The sequence below is a fragment of the Microplitis mediator genome, chromosome 2, assembly GCF_029852145.1.
Source record: "Microplitis mediator isolate UGA2020A chromosome 2, iyMicMedi2.1, whole genome shotgun sequence".
Taxonomy (NCBI): domain Eukaryota; kingdom Metazoa; phylum Arthropoda; class Insecta; order Hymenoptera; family Braconidae; genus Microplitis; species Microplitis mediator.
The window spans coordinates 11,420,270-11,440,086 of record NC_079970.1 but is presented as its reverse complement, the minus strand read 5'-3'; the positions used below and the strand labels follow the sequence as shown (position 1 = coordinate 11,440,086).

Genomic DNA, 19,817 nt, shown 5'->3' with positions numbered 1-19,817 from the left:
ATTTTTCCTGCGGATATTAATTTCATCGTTCAGTTGGCAACTGGGTACAACAAGGATCCGAGCCTCGGAATACCTATGATAATCATAGAGCACTAAGTTAAGTACTAATTGAGTTAGTTTAAGTTAGACAATAACCGACAATAGCCGAGGGACGACTTTCTGTTTTATTACCGCCAGCGAAAACTTCCGAATTTAACATCGTCCAGCGAGTTAGCCGGCAGGACGACCGTACATCCGAACGAATAGGCCAATGTCCACGAACAGACGTAGCAAAGGTTTATACGGCATATAGTAGACTTGCACGGCGTATTTATTGTTAAAGCCGGATTGACATCAAGTACTCGAGGAGCAACTTGGCATCGACCGTCCCCAATTGGTAATCGCAGCCCGGCTCGAGACGCTACCGACACACCGTCGAGTGTGAGATCCCGGAACTGAAGGTTAGATTGAGAAAACGAAAACAGATGACGCCATCCTGGATCGTACCTCGTGTTAGAGAAATTTAAAATGTCACAATATATATTGTGACGGGTTTTTCACCTCCGGGGATCTACTGGAGTGAAATCCGAGTACACGTACTACTTGGCGACCTTGTTCAAAATTTTTTGAGTTGGGCACCAGGTGATTTTATAATCACCAATCAAACAATCATTAAAAATCGGCTCAGGGTGGCGGATCGGGGAAAGGTCAGGCACTTAAGATTACTATTAAATAATTGATCAGAATTCACCCAAAAACTAGTCGTATACTAAACAAACAAAAGAATTGATCGGTATCTCAAATATTATCGGTTCACAACAAAATATAAATGCCGTTGTCGGTTTGTCTCGATATAAACACAAAAAAAGTGTATGTGTCAGCTCCGATGCACAATTGGAGTTTACTCCTTCAGATAGACTGTCTAAATAGACACAAAGAAGGCTAACCAGTTATACAAAGCTAGATGACGAAACGTTTAAAAATACTGGAATCTGGATAGCTAGGAAAATTCAAGTGATTTTCTATGTTCGTTGTTATAATTTATATTTATTGTATAATGGTAAAATTCACTATATTTAAATTCACATTAATTATATTATCACAGTGATATTTATTTATTCGAGTCTATATAAACATTAATTTGCAGAAGCGCGGTAAAAGTAAATCACTTTTAAGTTAAGCACACACATGCCATGCGGTCGAGAATTCAAAGCCGAGAATGGATGCTGATTTTATCAAAAACGCGATGCAAAGCTGAACTGAACACTGATGATAATGGAACTAATGTCACTAGAACAAATTAAAGCGTTATTATTTTAATTTATAGCAAGATTGATTAGTTTTTGCGAGATTAGGAAAAGCAAAGATAACTTTATTGAAACGAGGTTTTTGCAACGAGAGAGCAAAAGCAATAATAATTAACAAAAGATAAGCTAGAGAGCGCCTGTTGTACAAGTTAGCGACTGATAGGACTTCACGTGGGGCAACTAGCAAGCTTCACGTTGGTTAACCGTGGCTGAATCGATAGTGCAGAGATCTACGGTGCGTGCGATCGAAGCGACGGCTGAGAGAAAGCGAGGGAGATTTGAAGACTAGTCTAAGAAAAAGATTAATACCATATCAAATGGTAAAACGAATAAATGAAAATACTGAAATAATGTATTTTTATTCTATTTTAGTCTAGTCGAGAAGTTGATTTCCTGCAAAAAATAGTTACCGTTCTCCTAAAAATGTGGATGATGGCTTGAACGATCCGAAATGGTGTCTAGAAAAAGACATTTTTTTGAATATTTTCTGGAAAAGAAAATAACGATTGTTATTAACAAAAAACCGTTTAAAAAATTAGCCGTCCAGCTTTTTGGCAAAATCTCAAAAAGTATAAGTAATAGCTCAAATATTGAAAAAGTTTCTAAAAGAGCAGAAAATTTTAGTACGAAAGTTCTGTACTCCCCGCATTGTTGCTCCAATATTCATAATTTTAATTTAACTTTGAAAATCGGCTTTTGCGTGGCAGTTTCGGAGTGCGCGCGCCACCACTCTAGTGAGCGTAGTTGTTAAATAATCTGCTATGTAATTAAGTATTAATTGAAAAATTCTGGTGTCATCTAGACATTTCAAAGAATATGATTCTTGCCTTGCAAAGTTACAGCAATTTGTTTGTTGACAAATCGAGTCAGTGCTTGGACTTTGTCGTGCTCCAAAATCCAGGTGTTTTTTATAAAATTGAAAAAAAATGTTTTTTGCTATGTTGTTGCAGGTTGCTGTTTTTGTAATTTTTTAATGTTCTAGAAATAAATTAAAATGAAAAAAAAATTGTTTATAACAAATTGTTGAATAAATACATGAATAAATTGTTGACAAAAAAAATTTTTTTTGACAAGAAACATTTTTTTTATTAAAAATCATTATTTTCTTACGCTAACAAGATGGTGTAAAACAAATTTTCAAAAATACTTAATTAATCCATTTGTTTATAAAAAGTTCATAAAAAAATGATATGAAAAAATTCGAATAGTAATCATATAATGCCTAACAAGAATATGAAATCAGTCATAGCTTAAAATTAAAAAAAAAAATTATTTAACATACATTATTTTAATTTTCAATTCTTTTGTTACTTTAAAAATTAATAATTAATAAAATTAAAATATTTGATCAACTTTCACAACGTCATCATGTTGATTATGTTTGTGAAAAGGGCTCCAAGAATAAAAAAATTTATAGTTTATTTATTTAAACTTTTATACCGCCTTTTACGACAACACAAACCCGTAAAAAGAATCTTGATGAACGATTGAATAACTTTTTGAAGAATGGTGATACCCCTGATTAAAAAAATGTATTTGACAGGATTAAAAAGGATTAAAATTTTAATACTTTCAAATCCTTCTAAATACTGTAAATCCTTTTTTAAAATTCACGATTAATCATATTAAATACTTTTTAATACTAAAATAATCGAAAGGAGTAGAAGGATTTGAAAGGATTTAACTAGCATTTAAAATTTTTAATGCTATCGAATACTTTTTAATCCTGAAATAAAGTCTTTATTTTAAAATCTTTTTAGGATATAAAAGGATTCAACTAGCATTTGAAATTTCTAATGCTACCGAATACTTGTTAATCCTGAAATAATTTTTATATTTCGTTATCTTTTTAGGATATGAAAGGATTCAACTAGCATTTAAAATTTTTAATGCTATCGAATACTTTTTAATCCTGAAATAAAGTTTTTATTTTAATATCTTTTTAGGATATAAAAGGATTCAACTAGCATTCGAAATTTCTAATGCTACCGAATACTTTTTAATCCTGAAATAATATTTTTATTTCATAACCTTTTTAGGATATAGAAGAATTTCACCAGTATTTAAAATTTTTTATGCTACCGAATACTTTTTAATCCTGAAATAATTTTTATATTTCGTTATCTTTTTAGGATTTAAATGAATTTAACCAGTATTTGAAATTTCTAATGCTATCGAATACTTTTTAATCCTGAAATAATGTTTTTATTTCGTTATCTTTTTAGGATATGAAAGGATTCAACTAGAATTTAAAATTTCTAATGCTACCGATTACTTTTTAATCCTGAAATAATGTTTTCATTCCGTTATCTTTTTAGGATATAAACGAATTTAATCAGTATTTGAAATTTTTAATGCTATTGAATACTTTTTAATCCTGAAATAATTTTTATATTTCGTTATCTTTTTAGGATTTAAATGAATTTAACCAGTGTTATGTCCGCCGCTTAATTTTTAATTATTTATCCGGGATTTCTCCCTTTGGTAGCGATAGTAATTTTTGGACAAGCGGGTTGGAGGGTGCGGACAACAATAAAGAATACGAGGAAGAAATTATCTTCCTATAATTTATTATTTATAGTGGATCTTTTCGAAAATTAAGAACCCAAACGTCTTCAAAGAGACTGGTGCTCTTGTTTAAGCCAAAAGTAATTTTTATGATGATAGAAAAATAGTTCTTTCACCTACCTTTCGATGTCAATTCTTCTAGTGCGGCAGCTATTATCCCTCCAGAACTAAACAGCTCACTCGGCCTTCCTGTAAGGTTGGTAGAATGGGTGCGGCTGGGTTGATAGGATGATATCTTATGTACTACTTTCGAATGAAAATCGAACGGCTTGAGTGATGAACTTGATCTTTTATTATATTTTAATTTACAACGTCTTAACTGAACGTCACTTGTTCACTCTAGTTTTTCACAACTTTATATTTTATTTATATTATAAAATTATTTATCTTATCGGATATTTTTAAACAGATTTTTATTTATAAATGCGTCCTTTTTCACACCCAAAAGGGGTTTTATGCGCAGAAACTCGGCACAAAGTGAGATCACAAATTCACGTGATTTGTGTCACAATTCACTCGAACCGGATAGATCTTCGAGATCTTTCAATTGCAATTAAGAACTATACTCTACACGATAGTTGACTATCAGCCGAGTATCTAACTCAATTGACAATTTAATTTATTAATAATGACCGTAAATGAATAAATTAATATCCTACACGAACTTAATCAGCCGGATACCTAGATCGATTTACGGTATAATTGATTTGAATTTTTGTAAATGAATAAATTAATATCCTACACGAACTTAATCAGCCGGATACCTAGATCGATTTACAATTTATTTATAGTGAATTTGGAAAACCGTAACTGATAAAATAATATCCTACACGAAATTAATCAGCCGGATACCTAAATCAGCGACGATTACTTATTGCCACGTCGGAAGATTTCTGCAATAAGATTACGGGCTATCGACGCCGTTTACGCGGACCAAGAAGTTGAAAATGAACTGAAGGCCCTGAGCCATGGTGCTCAGGCTTTTTATAAACTTTGTTTTGACAATTGATGGGGAATTTTTAATTATCGTCATTGGTTGAGAGTGACGACAGTTTATCATTTATTCGTTAAACTTATTGCAGGTGTCTTCCCACTATTCTTTGCCGCATAAAAAGGTGAAAAAGCTGACGCTGCGTTGTCGCGCGCTTTTCAAAGAGGAGCTCAGGAATAATTATTTTAAATAATTATTAACATAAAAAAAAAATTATTTGGACATAACAATCCCCCGGAAAGTAAGAGTGTTGCAAAATTCTCTTGCTTTCCTAAACATATGTCCCCTCTTTCGAAAAGCTCGCGATAACGCTTACAAATTTATTCAAAAAGAAACTTACAGCTAAATATATGAAAGTATTTAAAATATAGAAGATTACATCTGAGGTTCCCAATATTTATGGTGTATACGTTGTAATGCACGTATATATGTTAGTTAGTAAAAATTTATAAAGTTTTTCCCCTAAAATCTACGATTTCCATCACCAAAGAAAAATATAATTATTATTTATAAATATAAGGATTAAATATAAAATTCCATTCATATGATTCCCATATAGTTGTAAATATATATATAGATATATTATATATATATGCATCAATATACAGGTGACCTTGAGAAATATAAGGTTGTCTAGATACTGAAATAAGCTGGAGAAGATAGTTTCGCGATTGACTGCAAATCTGCATCGAGCCGACATCTGGCGATGTTTAATTGCGAGTTCGTTTTGCCGCGTCTGCACAAGCGAATTTGATCTCCGGCTACCGTCTTATCTCGGTACGCATTCCAATTGCTGCTGAGAGCTATTCTCAGTGTGCAATTCGACTTGTTGAAGTGAAGGTGAATAAAATAAAAAAAAAAATTTTGAAATGTATGCCACCGACGAACATATCCAGGGCTTCTCGTCCTGGATGCAATACGTCATTCACCGCGGTGGATCCAGGGTAAGTTTGGCTCCATTTATTGATCGTATTTATCCGTCGGTTTTTTTTTTTTTTTGATTAAAAAAAAAAAAAAATTTTCTTTCAGACCATCTTACAGATGGGTGTTCTCGTGGGTAGCTTGGTCGGGTTTATAAACCCGACCAATGCTATCGAGGTGATAGACGTGGTGTGGTCGATGGCTGCGGGGCATCTTCCACCGGAATTGATCCAGGCTCGGTGGTTCTTCGAAGGTGCCCTGGAGTCCACGGGGCCATTTGAGGTTGTCATGGCCCCCAACCATGAGGAGATCGAGGTATTGTCGGTCTGCCTCATGGAGACGGCCGAGAGCCTGTTACGGTAAGCTAAAATTCATCTGAATTAATAAAAAAAAAAAAAACCTATTAATGTTTATCCCTTATCTCCCCCCTTTTTTTTTTTTTTTCCAGCGACTGGACTCGGGAACTCCTAAGGCTCCAGTAGGGTTCCACGGTCGAATAGGGGAAGAGGCAGAGGGAAGCCGAAAAAGAGAGGAAAAAAAAAAAAAAAAAATTTTATACCATAATTAATAAATATTAAGTGTTATAAATATCCAAAAAAAAATTCAATTTCGTGTGTGGTGTTTTTTTTCTTTCCAATAATAAAATTTAAAATTTAATTTTTTTGAATTTCTGTGTTTGTTTGTTTTTTTTTCTTTCCCCCCCCCCTTTTTATTTTCCATTAAAAGAAAATCAGTAGGTGGGTTTATTAATTAAGTTATCAAAATAAGTTAGTTTAATTAATTTAGGTTAAGTCGTTTATTATTTTATTTATTTTAGTTTTAATAAAACTTAGTTTAATTATTATTGTTAAATTTAATTTATAAAATGGTCGTGTAGGAGCGAGTGAGCGCGATAGATTTAGTCGGGACGTGGGAGGGAGAGAGAGCCCGTTGCGCGACCGTGAGCGACAGCTGTCGCTAATCGGTCTCTTCTTTGCCCGCGTTCGCAACTCTCGCGACGGTGTGGCATCAATGAGATGCTAAGTATCGACCGCTGAATTGATCTTAGATTTACCGGTAAGTGTCTCCATCTTACAGTCACCGAAAGGACTATTCTCTAAACAGCTTATTTCATGTATAAATCAATGATATGTTTTATATCGTAAATAATTTTGAATAATTGATGGCTTTTTAATGATAATGTTGAAGAATTCGACCTGAAAATTAAGAATGAAGGTCACTTATATAGATAGCATGCATGAGGAATGATTTTTTTTTCTTTTTTTTTTTTTTTTTTTTTTTTTGAGATTATTCTCAGTATACCCATAAGTATTTCAGTGATATTTTATGGAAAGATTTTTGAGGATTCTTTTCGTTGCTTTTGCGTATATCGCTTGGTTTTATTCGCGGTCAGTTTTTTTTTTTTTTTAATTTGCTGATTTCGCAAGGCCACGGTTATTATTGTGTTTGTTTTTTTTTTCTTTTATAGAGTAAGAAAAGATGATTTTTAAACATATTTCTTTACATCAAGTAGTTCTTAAAGCTAGTGGACGCTCGTTACAGTTGAGGGGTAAGTCGGTATAAAAACCCATTTTCAATTTAAAATTAAGGAATTTGATAACTCCAAAAAAAAAATATTTATATATTGAAACTCGTAATTTCAGAATTTACTGAAAATGTGTTTTACTCGTCAAACTATCGAGATTGCTGATCCGGAAATGGATCTTTTACCAGTTTTACTGGATGAAATTTTGATGGAGGTGCGAGCCCGTTGGTACCTAGATTCGGATCCAATCTTTTTGTTCGTTTCTCATCAATATGAGGTTGACTGGATCCATTCAATAGCACCACCCTTGCCCCCAATAGGAGCGGATGGTCGCGCTCTTACCTTACTAGAGGTATTTTTATATACTCATATTTTTCTTTATATACGGAGGCATTCTTTAAAAGTGATAATTTTTGACCATTTTAGTATGTCGTGATCAACTTACATTGGTATTTTACGGACGATGTTCTAATTGGTAACAGCTATTTAATGGAAGTCCTGAGATATATCCGTCGCATTCGAGGATGCAGAAATGATTTGCGTCTGTTAAATTCTACTCTGAAAGACTCTAGTATCGCCTGGCTTTTCAAAAGGCGCTAATGTTTTGAATTTGAAAAAAAAATAAATTTCGAACGAATTTAGAAAAATGTATAGCGTTTTATTTGTTTAGTCTTTAAAAATCATTCTCATTGTTTTAGTCTTTAGTTTAGTTTGCGTGACTTCGACAACCGTTCTCACGGTTAGCGCGTCTTGTTACTGCTGACGACGCGTAGAGTGACGCTCACGGTTGAGAGTGACGACAGTTTATCATTTATTCGTTAAACTTATTGCAGGTGTCTTCCCACTATTCTTTGCCGCATAAAAAGGTGAAAAAGCTGACGCTGCGTTGTCGCGCGCTTTTCAAAGAGGAGCTCAGGAATAATTATTTTAAATAATTATTAACATAAAAAAAAAATTATTTGGACATAACAATCCCCCGGAAAGTAAGAGGGTTGCAAAATTCTCTTGCTTTCCTAAACATATGTCCCCTCTTTTAAAAAGCTCGCGATAACGCTTACAAATTTAGTTAAAAAGAACTTACAGCTAGATATATGAAAATATTTAAAATATAGAAGATTACATTTGAGTTTCCCAATATTTATGGTGTATATGTATGTATATATATGTTAATATGAATTTTATATAGTTCTTTTCTTAAAATATATCATTTCCCATTACCAAAATAATTATAATTATTCTTAAATATAAGGATTACATAGTATGATTATCCCAAATTAGGATTACAATATTATTTATTTCAACTTTTCACACGCATATGATGTGTACACTTAAGCATATTTTATGACCTTGAGAAAATAAAGGCAAAGTGAATTTCAACATGTTTGACAATTTAGTTTAATAGTTTTAAGAGTGACTTTTATTATTTTATTCATAAGTTTAATTCCATGTGATTTTAACAAACACTCTCACAGCTACCGCGTCTTATTACCGCTGACGGTGCGTTTATACGTTAAGTCGGGCATTCAGTCATCTGATTTGGAACTGGCACAATGTGCACGTCTTTCGATCAAAAGTATGACCTTGGGGATCCCATTTATTATTTTATAAGATTTTACGCCGAATTTACTTATATTCGGAGGAATTTTTTTTTTTTCAATTTGGGATCCCAGAATTCACATTTGTGAGTGTTATTACTCGTGTGGTGTGTGTAATAATCTGTTACACGTAAGTGTTAAAGTGTCAAGTCCAGTTAATTGTAATTGCAGTGTTTATTAATTCGTCTATTTATCCAGTTTTATTTAAGTCGGGGTTCTCTACCGTGCTGTCCATCCCGGCTAAAGCGTGAGCTTTTCCTGGCATGGAGTAAACATCTTTGAAGGGAAAAGGACGAGGACTTGGATGATTGGATGGAGGACTGGATATCAATTTTCTGGCTCTTTAGGGAAGATGGAGGTGATGAGCCAGAAGAGTAGGAATTCGAGGTAGCGGAAGAAAATGGGGCAATTCGGCCATCACCAGCGTTCGCTGGGTAACCGAAGTGATGTTACCACTTGCAAGTCAAGTTCACCTGTCGGTTTTCTCTTTTTAATAAAGAGAAAATGAGCTTAAAGATCGTGTGTTCCTTCTTTTAACTCAAGAATTCGCCCATTCCGTCAAATAACCATATACAACTTGGATATGGTTAAATATGCAAGTGTATACGTCAAGAAAACTTGGTTTTCCCTTTTCTTTTTGAGCTTAAAGTTTTTTTTTTTTTTTTTTATTACGGCGCAATTATCTAAATTCGCCAGGTAAGTGTTTTTAGTTTATTATGGAACTTATGACTAGTCTTAGGTGAGTAACATCCTGAAGTTGGTTTTTGAAAGAAAAATTTCTTTCTATTTACTGCTTCCATTTTCTTGTTATAGGTGGTGAAAAGGAGTTTTTTTTTATGGAGTTTCCATGGGGCTTAAATTTTCAAAAGGAGAATTTGGCAGAGAAATGGCGTCCTGTAAGAAAATTTTGTCAAGGCTGTGATAATATTTGTCAGCGGCTGTCATCTGCGTTTGGATTCGCGCATGCGCTAAAGGTAAACGTTTAAATAATTTGCTTAAGTTTCAAAAGTAATTTCGCGGTTTTTAACAGGAATTTACCAATTATCCTGTTTTCTCGAATGTTCAGGTGATTTTAAATTCCTTTAATAGTTTAAATGTAAAAAGCTATTATTAATTTTCTTTTTTTCCTTTCAAAATTTATCCTAAAATTTAAGTCTAGTCTAGTAATATGTCTCTTAATTAAAATTTTCCTTTTTTTTTAAAGTAAAGTGGTGGTAAAATAGGAATCTTCTTCGAAGATAACCATAATATGTTTAACTGAATACAAAAATTTATAAATGTTTTCAAAAATGGCCCCGAAAATTACTTCGGGATCAGTTCCTAAATAATTAGAAGAAGATTGCTATTTTTACCACGCGAATTTTTTTGTTTGATTATACATTTCTCTTATCTTATTTAGGTTGATTATATTGGTGCATTGAAGTCGGAGAGACGGAGACCTCTGGATGTACGAGTTGGAGTTGTTCGCCGATTTGCGGAGAATGAGACATGAGTTGGTGTCGACGGATGATCTTGGAGTTCGATGACCTCTGGTTGGTCCTTAATTTGGACTGCCTTTGGTTTGAGATCGGAGGTACGTTTGGTTTCTGTCATTGTCTTATGAAGTACCTCGACTGGCTGCTTGTTTTTCTTGTAGGTGAAGCAGCGCCTCTTGCCTGAGCAAATACAGAATTTGAAGAAAACTGGAACGATGAGAATAACACACAAGATAACGAGGATGGACATATTTCCCGCCGTCATTGTTCGTTGTATCTCGTCTTCCTGATGATGCAGCGCTATTTCAGACATCCGGTTTTCTGTTTCTTCTAATCCTGCTCCCCAGGGTTGAAATTTATCGATTGTGTTTAACGGGTCGATGTTCTTTTTGAAGAGAAATCCTGAGACTTTGGGCTCAGCTGTTAAATTTGTTGACAGTGTTTCCAAAGTTAAATTTAACTTCGGCAGCGTGATATTCAGCTGGGTGATTTCTTCATCTATACTTTTGATTAAGTATTTTCCGTTTTTTATTTCACATCTGCCCTGGATATGGATCATCCCTGTTCCATTGATGTAGTAGTCTTTTTCCACTGGGTCCAAACATTTGAGACTTAATCTTTCCTCTTTGCAGGTCGAGTAAGCCCAAGAGTTTGGTTGATTGAGCTTGGTCCACGTAGTTTTGCAATCGGGGATAATGCGGATGTTGCAAGTTCTCGAAATGTCTTCTGTCGATTTCAAGAGCAGCTTCATTTCGCAGTCGACTTCTTCAGGATCTTCTGTAGATTGAAATGGAATATCGGGACGACACGATAGATCTTCTCCGATGGTTCTGCATTTATTTATATATTCAGAGTCTGCCAGGAAAAAATCTTCGCAGGCCTGGATCGGTAACCAAGAACCTTTTGGATGGTAAGATGGTCAAAGTTTGAATTTTTCCGTTCACATTTTCTGGTTTTGGCAACGGTCTCATTTCATACGATAGTAGCGGAATCTTGTGGAACAGAGGCAAGGTTACTATAATGAGTAAATAACCTTTTGCCCTCGCTACCTTTACTGTCGATACTGCTGACAAAGTTGAGAGGTCCATCCTGTCAATCGGCTGAGGTGGATTTAAATCAGGATGTTTCCGCATGATGTCGATCGTTGCTTTGTAAAGTTGTTTTGGCGATATCGCTTGAGGAGAGAGTCTGCCGGCTTTTGCCTCTTCGATGATAGTTTCAGCCTCTCTCAGGACTCGTAGGTGGTGATTGGCGACTTCTAAGCGCTCATCCCCCAGCATGAGGACTTTCGTGACATAAACGACTTTTTCTAAGGAGTTTAGCGTTGCGTTTATGAATGCGTGAGTGACGTCTGCGAGTTTGTTCAGATTTGACTGCATCTGAGCCTCACTCTGAAGGATGGTATTAATCTCACTCTTGACGATGTGGGTGGCGTTCTGTACCAGGTGCACCATTTCGGCATTATCTTGGTATAACTTGTTGATTTCCTTATTAATGTGTTCCTTGTCTTCATAATCCATGGTCCCAAACAATTCTCGAGAAATCGTGCCTATAAAACCGAACCATGGAGCTCTCTGGTTACGGTCAAGTGGCGGTGTTTGGAAATTCGTTTCGTCGAGGAGTTGGTCTAAGCGATGCATGGCCTGATATATTTGAACCTGTACCTCATTTATCATGTCGATTTTCAGATAATGCATGCAGGACCCGACGTCGATGATCTTGGCACAAGCGAGCATGGTTGAGTGTATATGTTCCAACTCGAAGGGGTACAGGTCTACCAACCCCTTGACGTTAATGGAAGAAATGATGCACCAATTTTCTTCAATCAAGTGAATCCTCTTAAATGGGTCATACAATAACCCTGGGTTGTCTGCCAATGGTTGAATGGTCATGACGTCCTTGGATTGGCTGCCTTCTATGATGATGGCCAAGAATATCAACAACGCCTTCATGGTGGTAAATTATTTCCTTGGATCTGAAACAGAGAACTTTATAAAGGTTTAGCCTTTTGATCGACAGCAGGTTTAGCCTTATTAGGGTTGACCAATTTTCGGTTCCCTTTGTCATTCAGGTAAATAAGACTTCCAAATTCGTTAATTTCGACAATTTCATAAGGCCCGGTGTAATAAACATCGAGTTTATTTTTCCTCGGCTCTTTTAGAACATAAATAAAATCACCTACTTTAAAGGTTCTGGCATGTATGTGTCGATCATAACGAATTTTGGAATCTTGTTTTGCCTTATTGAGACAATCAGCAGCGATTTCTCTAACTTCCGATAATCTTCCCATAAGGTCAGCGAGATAATCAGAATAAGTTTCGATTCTGGAATAATCAGGGAATTGGGTTGGCAATCGAGCTCTCCGACCAAACATCAACTCAAATGGAGTGAATTTGGTAGAGGTGTGCACGTTTGTATTGTAACTCAACGCAGCAAGACCCACATATCGATCCCAGTTCGGATACTTATCTGAAATTACTCGCAAGAAGTCTATCAGTGGTTGATGGCTCCTTTCTAAGGATCCGTTTGACTGGGGGTAATAACCCGAAGTCGTTAATCTTTGTATTTTTAAAGCTTTTGCAAGCTGTTGTATTATTTTCGAGGTAAATGACGTACCTTTGTCTGAGAGGATGACTCTCGGACACCCATAATAACACATATATCGATCGACAAGGGCTTCAGCCACTGTTGTCGATCGGATATCGGGTATTGGAATCGCGGTTACGGCTTTCGAAAAGTTATCCTGGATCGTCAGGATATGGACATTTCCACTTCTGGTCATTGGAAGTGGTCCAACGGTATCGATGGAAATTTTCTCGAAGGGCTCGAAGGGAGTATCGGTTATCATCATTGGTTGTTTAGTTTTTATTCGCGTGAGTTTGTTTTTCTGGCAAATTTCGCATTTCTGGATAAATCTATAGATCTTTTCCTTCATGCCGGGCCAGTAGAATCTCTCGCGGATTCGCCAATAAGTTTTCACGACACCTTTGTGGCCTGCTATAGGGCTACAGTGGTTTTCTTCGATGATTTTATCGCGTAATTCTTCGGCAGGAACTTCTATATTTCCTTCGCAAAGAGTTACCTCGATTGGACAATCGCCCAACTCTTGTATGAGATAAGACTTTATGTTCAAATCGTCGAAGTCATCCCCCTGTTTCGCTATGCGGAACGTATAAATCTCATGTTTGAACATGGATGCTCGTAGATTTCGTAGTCCTTCAATTAAATTTGTTAAATCAATTTTTTCGAAATGATTCTTCTTAACGAAGACAGTGAAGATGAGGCATTGACCCAATTTAGTGACAAGTACGTCACCCATTTTTGGTTTAGCCACCTTCAGGTCTTCGCGATTGATGAAAGTAAGATCTCTCAACAGACGTGAAACTGGTTTCATCATCTCGCAATCCAGAGACAGGAAATGCACCATGTGATCTCTCACATACGTGATTCCATCTCGACTGTCTTTGAATTTAATTTGATTTTTAGGCAGTTTCTGAGGTCTGTCAGATTCAGAGCCAGATGAAGAAGAAACTTCGGGCGGTGAGTAGTTTTGACCACTCAAATCTTCGGCTATGTCCGAAGATGGAGGATCGAAGACGCACCCTGGAGCTTGATTCGGAAATTTGGGTGGCAAATCATCATTCACAGCCGGCTCATCCCCCAGTTGTTCGTCAACAACTTCCGGATGTGTCACATGGCGAAGATCCGATTCATTTGCCTGCTCATTTCCGTCGTCTTGTTCTTGGTGTACCTCTACTTGAATCACCGTGGCTTCGTCATATTGTGTGGTCTCTGATTGGTTTGATTGAGAAGAGCTCTCTTCCCCTCTCGTCAGATCTTTTGTAGAATTTTTATTTGGTGATTTGGGTTGCTGGTTTTCGTTCGGCAACGTTTTGTCATTATCATTATTTTTTGGAGAAACTTCCCCCGTTCGCTTGGGAGTTTCCCTTGGTGCTATACTGGAAGATGCAGCTGGAAAATCTTCAGTATTTAAGGTTTGAGAAGTAGAAGGTCTTGCTGTGATGGTAGAATTCCGATTGTCTGCTTCTACATCGTCATTCCAATAGAAGGTTTTAGAGTGGTCATCATATTCCAGTCCTTTATGCTCTTTCTGCGCAGCTCTCAACACAGTGTGTTTCCACATGGGAGTAGATGGGCTTGAACCACCACTTAAATATTTTTCGCGAAGTTTGGTAGCTCGCGACAACGGTGGAGTTGCTGGATTTGTCTCGACTTGGACTTCTGGTTCAGAGCAGCTGGCTTCGCTGGAGTCTTCATCTTCTTCAGTATTTTCATTATCTCGAAGAAATTCGTCTTCTTCTTCTTCTTCTATTTCTTCGGATTCGTCCGGGTCTTCGTTTTCATCGTGTTCGTGCGGAAGGTAACTCTGTTCAAGATATTCTCTGACTTCTTTGGCCACCTGAGGGCTGACTACTGGCAGTGGATTGTAGTAGTCGTCTGGATGGACAGAGCAATCCGCTTCTTTATCTGGGATGTTAACGGTTCGTTGTTCAAGAGCTCTGTTGAAACGTTCGAATGATTTTCTCAAATCTTCCCGCAATTGTTGTCGATCTATCGCCTCGGGCGAATTTTCATCCCCCTGATCGCTGGAGCTTTTATCCTGTTCGTTCATCAGATATTCTTCGTTCATGAGTCGGACTGCTTCTTCTTCCTCCTCATCTGTTTCTTCCGAATTTGTTTCAGGTTCTGGTTCCGGATCTACTGGAGCTTGAGGTTTTGATGATGCGGGTGGTTGATTTTCTTCGAATACGTCGTCTTCAATACCCCCTGAAACGTCAGGTTCGGCGGTACTTATCTCACAATAATTTACCTTTTTCCGATTTGGGTTTAGTTCTGTGGCTCTTCTCATACGTAAACGAGAAGCAATTGTGTCACGAGGTTGTGGAGCGCTGTTGACACGGGGTTTATTTTTACCTCCCGGTTTTCGACCTCGTTTTACTGCTGCTACTGCTTCGTCGTCAGGACAAGAGTTTTTCTTGAGCGGTAACATTACGGCTTCCTTGATAGGTGTTTCTTCTGAATTAATCTCTGCCGGAGATCTTCCCTCGGGATTGTAAGATAGTCCTTCTGCATATTGCTCGGAGATTTTATGACGAACAACAACAGAGAATTTATATTCGCTTAATTTAGATCTCCATTTGATTTGGCGTTCTGTAACGGTTTGGCTATCCTTTAACCAGGACATACAAGGACTACTCGTATACAAGGTGAAGGGCTTACCGTAGAGGTAAGGCCGGAATTGTTGCACCGCATACAAAACAGCCAAACATTCTTTTTCGTTGTGTGTATATCTGGTTTCAGTTTCTTGCAAAACTCTAGATGTACATGAGACAATCTTTTCAACAATTGCGTCTGGGTTTTCGGGAGTTTGATCTTCGTTATCGAGTTCTTGACTCAAAATACCCGAGATGCCAACATCAGACGAACTAGTCGCTAATATGAATGGTCGATTAAAGTCTGGGTAAGCGAGGAATGAATTTTCGCACAGTGCATTCTTTATGTCATCGAAAGCTTTTTGAGAATCAGCTGACCAGACGAACGGCTTAGTTTTTCTGGTAAGGTCAGTGATTGGTTTCGCTCTTTCAGCGAAGTTTTCGATGAAACGTCGGTAGTAGTTAGCTAATCCCATAAATTTGCGCGCCTCCGTATGGTTACGGGGGTGGGATGCATTTTTAAGGGATGAAATTTTTTTCGGGTCAGGTTTCACGCCATTTTTAGTGATAATATGACCCAAATATTCCACCTCAGGGCAGAGAAATTTACATTTCTCGGGCTGAAGAGTTAGCCCAGCCTCTCGAAGGCGGTTGAAAAGTCTTTGCACTCGCACTTCATGCTCTTCAAGTGAAGATGCGTAACTTACGAAATCATCCAGGTAAATGAACAATTCAGTGCCTTTTAAGCCACTCAAAGTGGAGTCCATCATGCGTTGGAAAATTGCTGGAGCGCACTCAAGCCCGAAGGGCATACAGCAGTACTCCCAATGGCCATCAGGGGTAGAAAACGCAGTTTTCTCAGCATCCCTGGGATCCATTGGTACTTGATGGAAACCGCTTGCAAGATCAAACACGCTGAAATATTTCGCTCCACCGAGTTGATCTAAAATGTCAATTATGAGTGGTAAGGGATAAGCATCCCCGATGGTTATTTTATTCAAATTTCGAAAATCGATAACCATTCTCCATTTCTTATTACCTTGTGCGTCAGATTTCTTAGGGACGATCCACAAGGGCGAATTATACGGAGATTTGGATTTACGTATAATTCCCTGTTTGAATAAATTATCAACTTGTTTCTTGATTTCCTCGCGATGTTCTTGAGGAAAACGATATTGTTTGATTCGGACTGGCGTATCGCTTGTGGTTTCGATTTTACAAGTGAACTTTTTGGAGCGACCCAAACGATCGCCAGGAAGATGAAAAATATCATGATTTCTCTGTATGAGTTTAAATATTTGTCTTTTCTCGAGTCGATTGAGATGGTGCGTCGGAATTTTATTCAGGATCGCGTCGATACGCTCCCTTCTGGATAAAGATTTCCTTTCGGGTGAGGAATCAGGTGTTTCAGAATTTTCATCTGAAAGGTCTGGATGGTCGTATTCAAATTCCTCGAGAATCTGAGGCTCGATGTTAATTTCTGCTGGGTCGGATGTAGTATTGATGACCATACACATCGCTTGACCTTCGTCCACTGAGACAACAGCTTCGCCCATTAAGAGTCCTTCCTCTAGAGGAATCTTACGGAGATAGCCTTGTTTGATTTTTGGATTCAGGACAGGTACAGAAACAGACATTCGCATACGGGGTGGGATTACGTATGAACGAGATGGTTTTACTCCTAGGCTGAAGTATAGAGGTCGAGATGGTCGAGAGAATAAGTTCAGAGATTGATGATTATATGAGATTTCTGCTTGCTCTTTTCTCAAAAAGTTGTTCCCCAAAATGCCCACGCCATTGAAGGGTAAATTACCTTCACAAACGTGAAATCGAATTTTGGATCCCAAAACTTTCAGTTCGACAGAACCGATCGTCTCCATGGGATGCCCATTCAAACCACGGAGTAGCATCGTGTCACCACGATCCACTCTAATTTCGGGTTTAAGGGCTGAAGAATTTATCAAACAGACATCCCCCCCTGTATCCACAAGAAAGCACTGTAATTCTCCGTGAAGAGAATTACATGAATCGAATATTTTTGGGCCTGTCCCCAGCGACAGGATATACCCTCCTTCAAGGTCGTCTTCCATTGTGAAAGGGATAGGACGGATAGGTCGATTTTTGAGGACCAGCGTATTCCAGTAAAAGGAAATGCCAGCTCGTTCTTTGATGAAAAATTCGTTTCCAAGGATACCCGGGTAACCTCCAGGTGATCCAGGTACAACCTGAAAACAAATATCTACTTCAAAGACCTTGAGCGTCACAGTTCCGATGATTGGCATACTGCTGGTCGCTATGCCGCCCACTTTACCTCCGTTTTCTGGGTAAACGATGGTGTCATCCCCCAGAGCGTCGATACAAAGAAGGTTCAGGTCAGAACCTGTATCCAGTAGAACTTCACAACCACCCTGGAAGAGGTCTGGAGATTTCATCCAGACTCTCGGACCTTTACCGATTACTAGTGCGAGGGCTTCGGGCGTTGAAGGATTTTGAATTCCTTCGCAGTCTGAGGCCTCTGCTGGGCACTCATGGATCGGCGAGGCTCGCGGGGCATACTCGCAGTCGCCTCGGCCTGTCGAGCGCCCATTAAGTTTAAATGATCGTCGTTGTTTTTCCTTGGGGCGGATTTATTCGAATCGCGGTGAGGGCAGAACGGACAGTCGCAACATGGAGCGTTTAATTTCAGATGCTCCAGTTTTTCGGAGTCTATGTCAGCAGGATCAAACGTCACTGTCTTTGGTCTGGCTGTAAACTGCTCTTCCGTACGAGAACGTGGAGTGCTTTTCTTGTACGTTCGTGGAGTTGAATCATCGTCACGAGTCTGGCTACGTCCCCCTTTACTTGAGGTGTAAGCGTAAGTTAAGTAGTCTGCGGACTCTGCACTGGCGTCAGAGTCTACACTGTATTCGTCGTCTGTGTCATATTTACTTCGTCTGTGGTTATTCTTAGAGTAACTGAATGTTCGTCCTCTAGTCTCTCTACGATCGTCGTAATCGTTGTAATCTCGACGAGGTCTCTGATAATCGTCTTTCGAGTATCGTCTGTTATAGTCTCCGTCATAGTCTCGACGGTCTTTATGAGAATTACGCGAAAATTCGTTAGAATCGCGTTTCCGAGCAGGCCGCAAACATTCGCGAGTTCGCTCTTCTTTAATCGCCTTGTAAAGCTCTTCCAGCGTTCTGGGGTTTTTTAGACGCGCAAGACATTTTGGAAGGTCAGGCAAAGCGGAATAAAGGAGGTCGAATGCAACCTTTTCTTGCTGCGACATGATGGCGTCTCGATTTTCTGCTGGGAGTGCAGCTTCCAGGCCTTTGATCATCTTGCGTAACCTGAAATAGAAGTCTTCGATAGTTTCCCCGTCCTTTGGGGACGCTGCAGCTAGACGTTTGTGCCAGATAAGAGCTGGATCGCCGTGGCGAAACCTCTCTCCCAGAGCGTCGAGAAGTTCTTCAACGCTGTGAATCGGAGTGTATTCAATGATGCTCTTAGCACGACCCGAAATTCTCTTCGCGATTTTTGCAACGAACATGTCATGGTGGTCTGGGAGGATGCATGGTAACCAGCTTCGTACGATTGCGTCAAATTCTCTGAAATCTTGTTCGCAAGTCGGGCCTTCACCGTTGAAATTAGGTAGCTCTCGATAGAGATCTTTGGCCATATCGTACTGGGTTGGTGGGGTGTTTGCATCGTGCAAAGTGGCATCCAGCCGGATGATGGGTCTGTCGTTGTCAGGCATTTCTGCTTGTAAGCCGTGAAATGGGGGAGGCGTTAGATTTCTTCGCCTCCGGTGTTGTTTATTACGAGTAATGGTGGTGACCACACCCTAAGGTGTTGCGAAGCGACGATTTTATGAGTCGTTAAACTCGAAATGCAAATTGCTGACTTAGTCAGACAGAGAGAGAAAGAATTACTTTCAACAGCTCGAAGCTGGGACAATAAAGTCGATGTTTGACTTTTCGCTGACTTTGCGGTTTGATCGCGAAGTCGCGGACTGTGAACTCAGGTGTTTCGCAACTCGATTGAGGGGCAGAAAACGCTGAGTTCGCAATACGTGGAATTGCTAACCGTTAAGGTGTGGCAAGTCCACGAAAACAGGGTGTGGCACTTTCAAAAATGCCACGAAAATATAATTTTGAAATTTTTAGAATTTTGAAAATAGGAAAATTACCACAAATCTACCTTTAATATCAAAATTGGTAGAAAAATGATACCTGTGGCTCAAAAAGAAGGATTTTTAATTTCGAAAATCCCACCGCTGCCACCAGTGTTCTTTATGTTATGT

At 38.2% G+C, this 19,817-nt stretch overlaps 2 protein-coding genes across 7 annotated transcripts in view; one reads left to right on the top strand and one right to left on the bottom strand.

Annotated features, from left to right (window-relative positions):
* LOC130663026 (uncharacterized) overlaps window positions 1-19,817 on the bottom strand; it is a 490,048-nt gene that overhangs the window by 81,601 nt on the left and 388,630 nt on the right. The gene's annotated exons all lie outside the window — the stretch shown is intronic.
* Window positions 5,636-6,407, top strand: LOC130663034 (uncharacterized). The gene is made up of 3 exons (XM_057462081.1): window positions 5,636-5,789; window positions 5,875-6,125; window positions 6,215-6,407. The coding sequence occupies exons 1-3, from the start codon at window positions 5,715-5,717 to the stop codon at window positions 6,246-6,248; spliced, it is 360 nt and encodes a 119-aa protein (XP_057318064.1). The 5' UTR covers window positions 5,636-5,714; the 3' UTR covers window positions 6,249-6,407.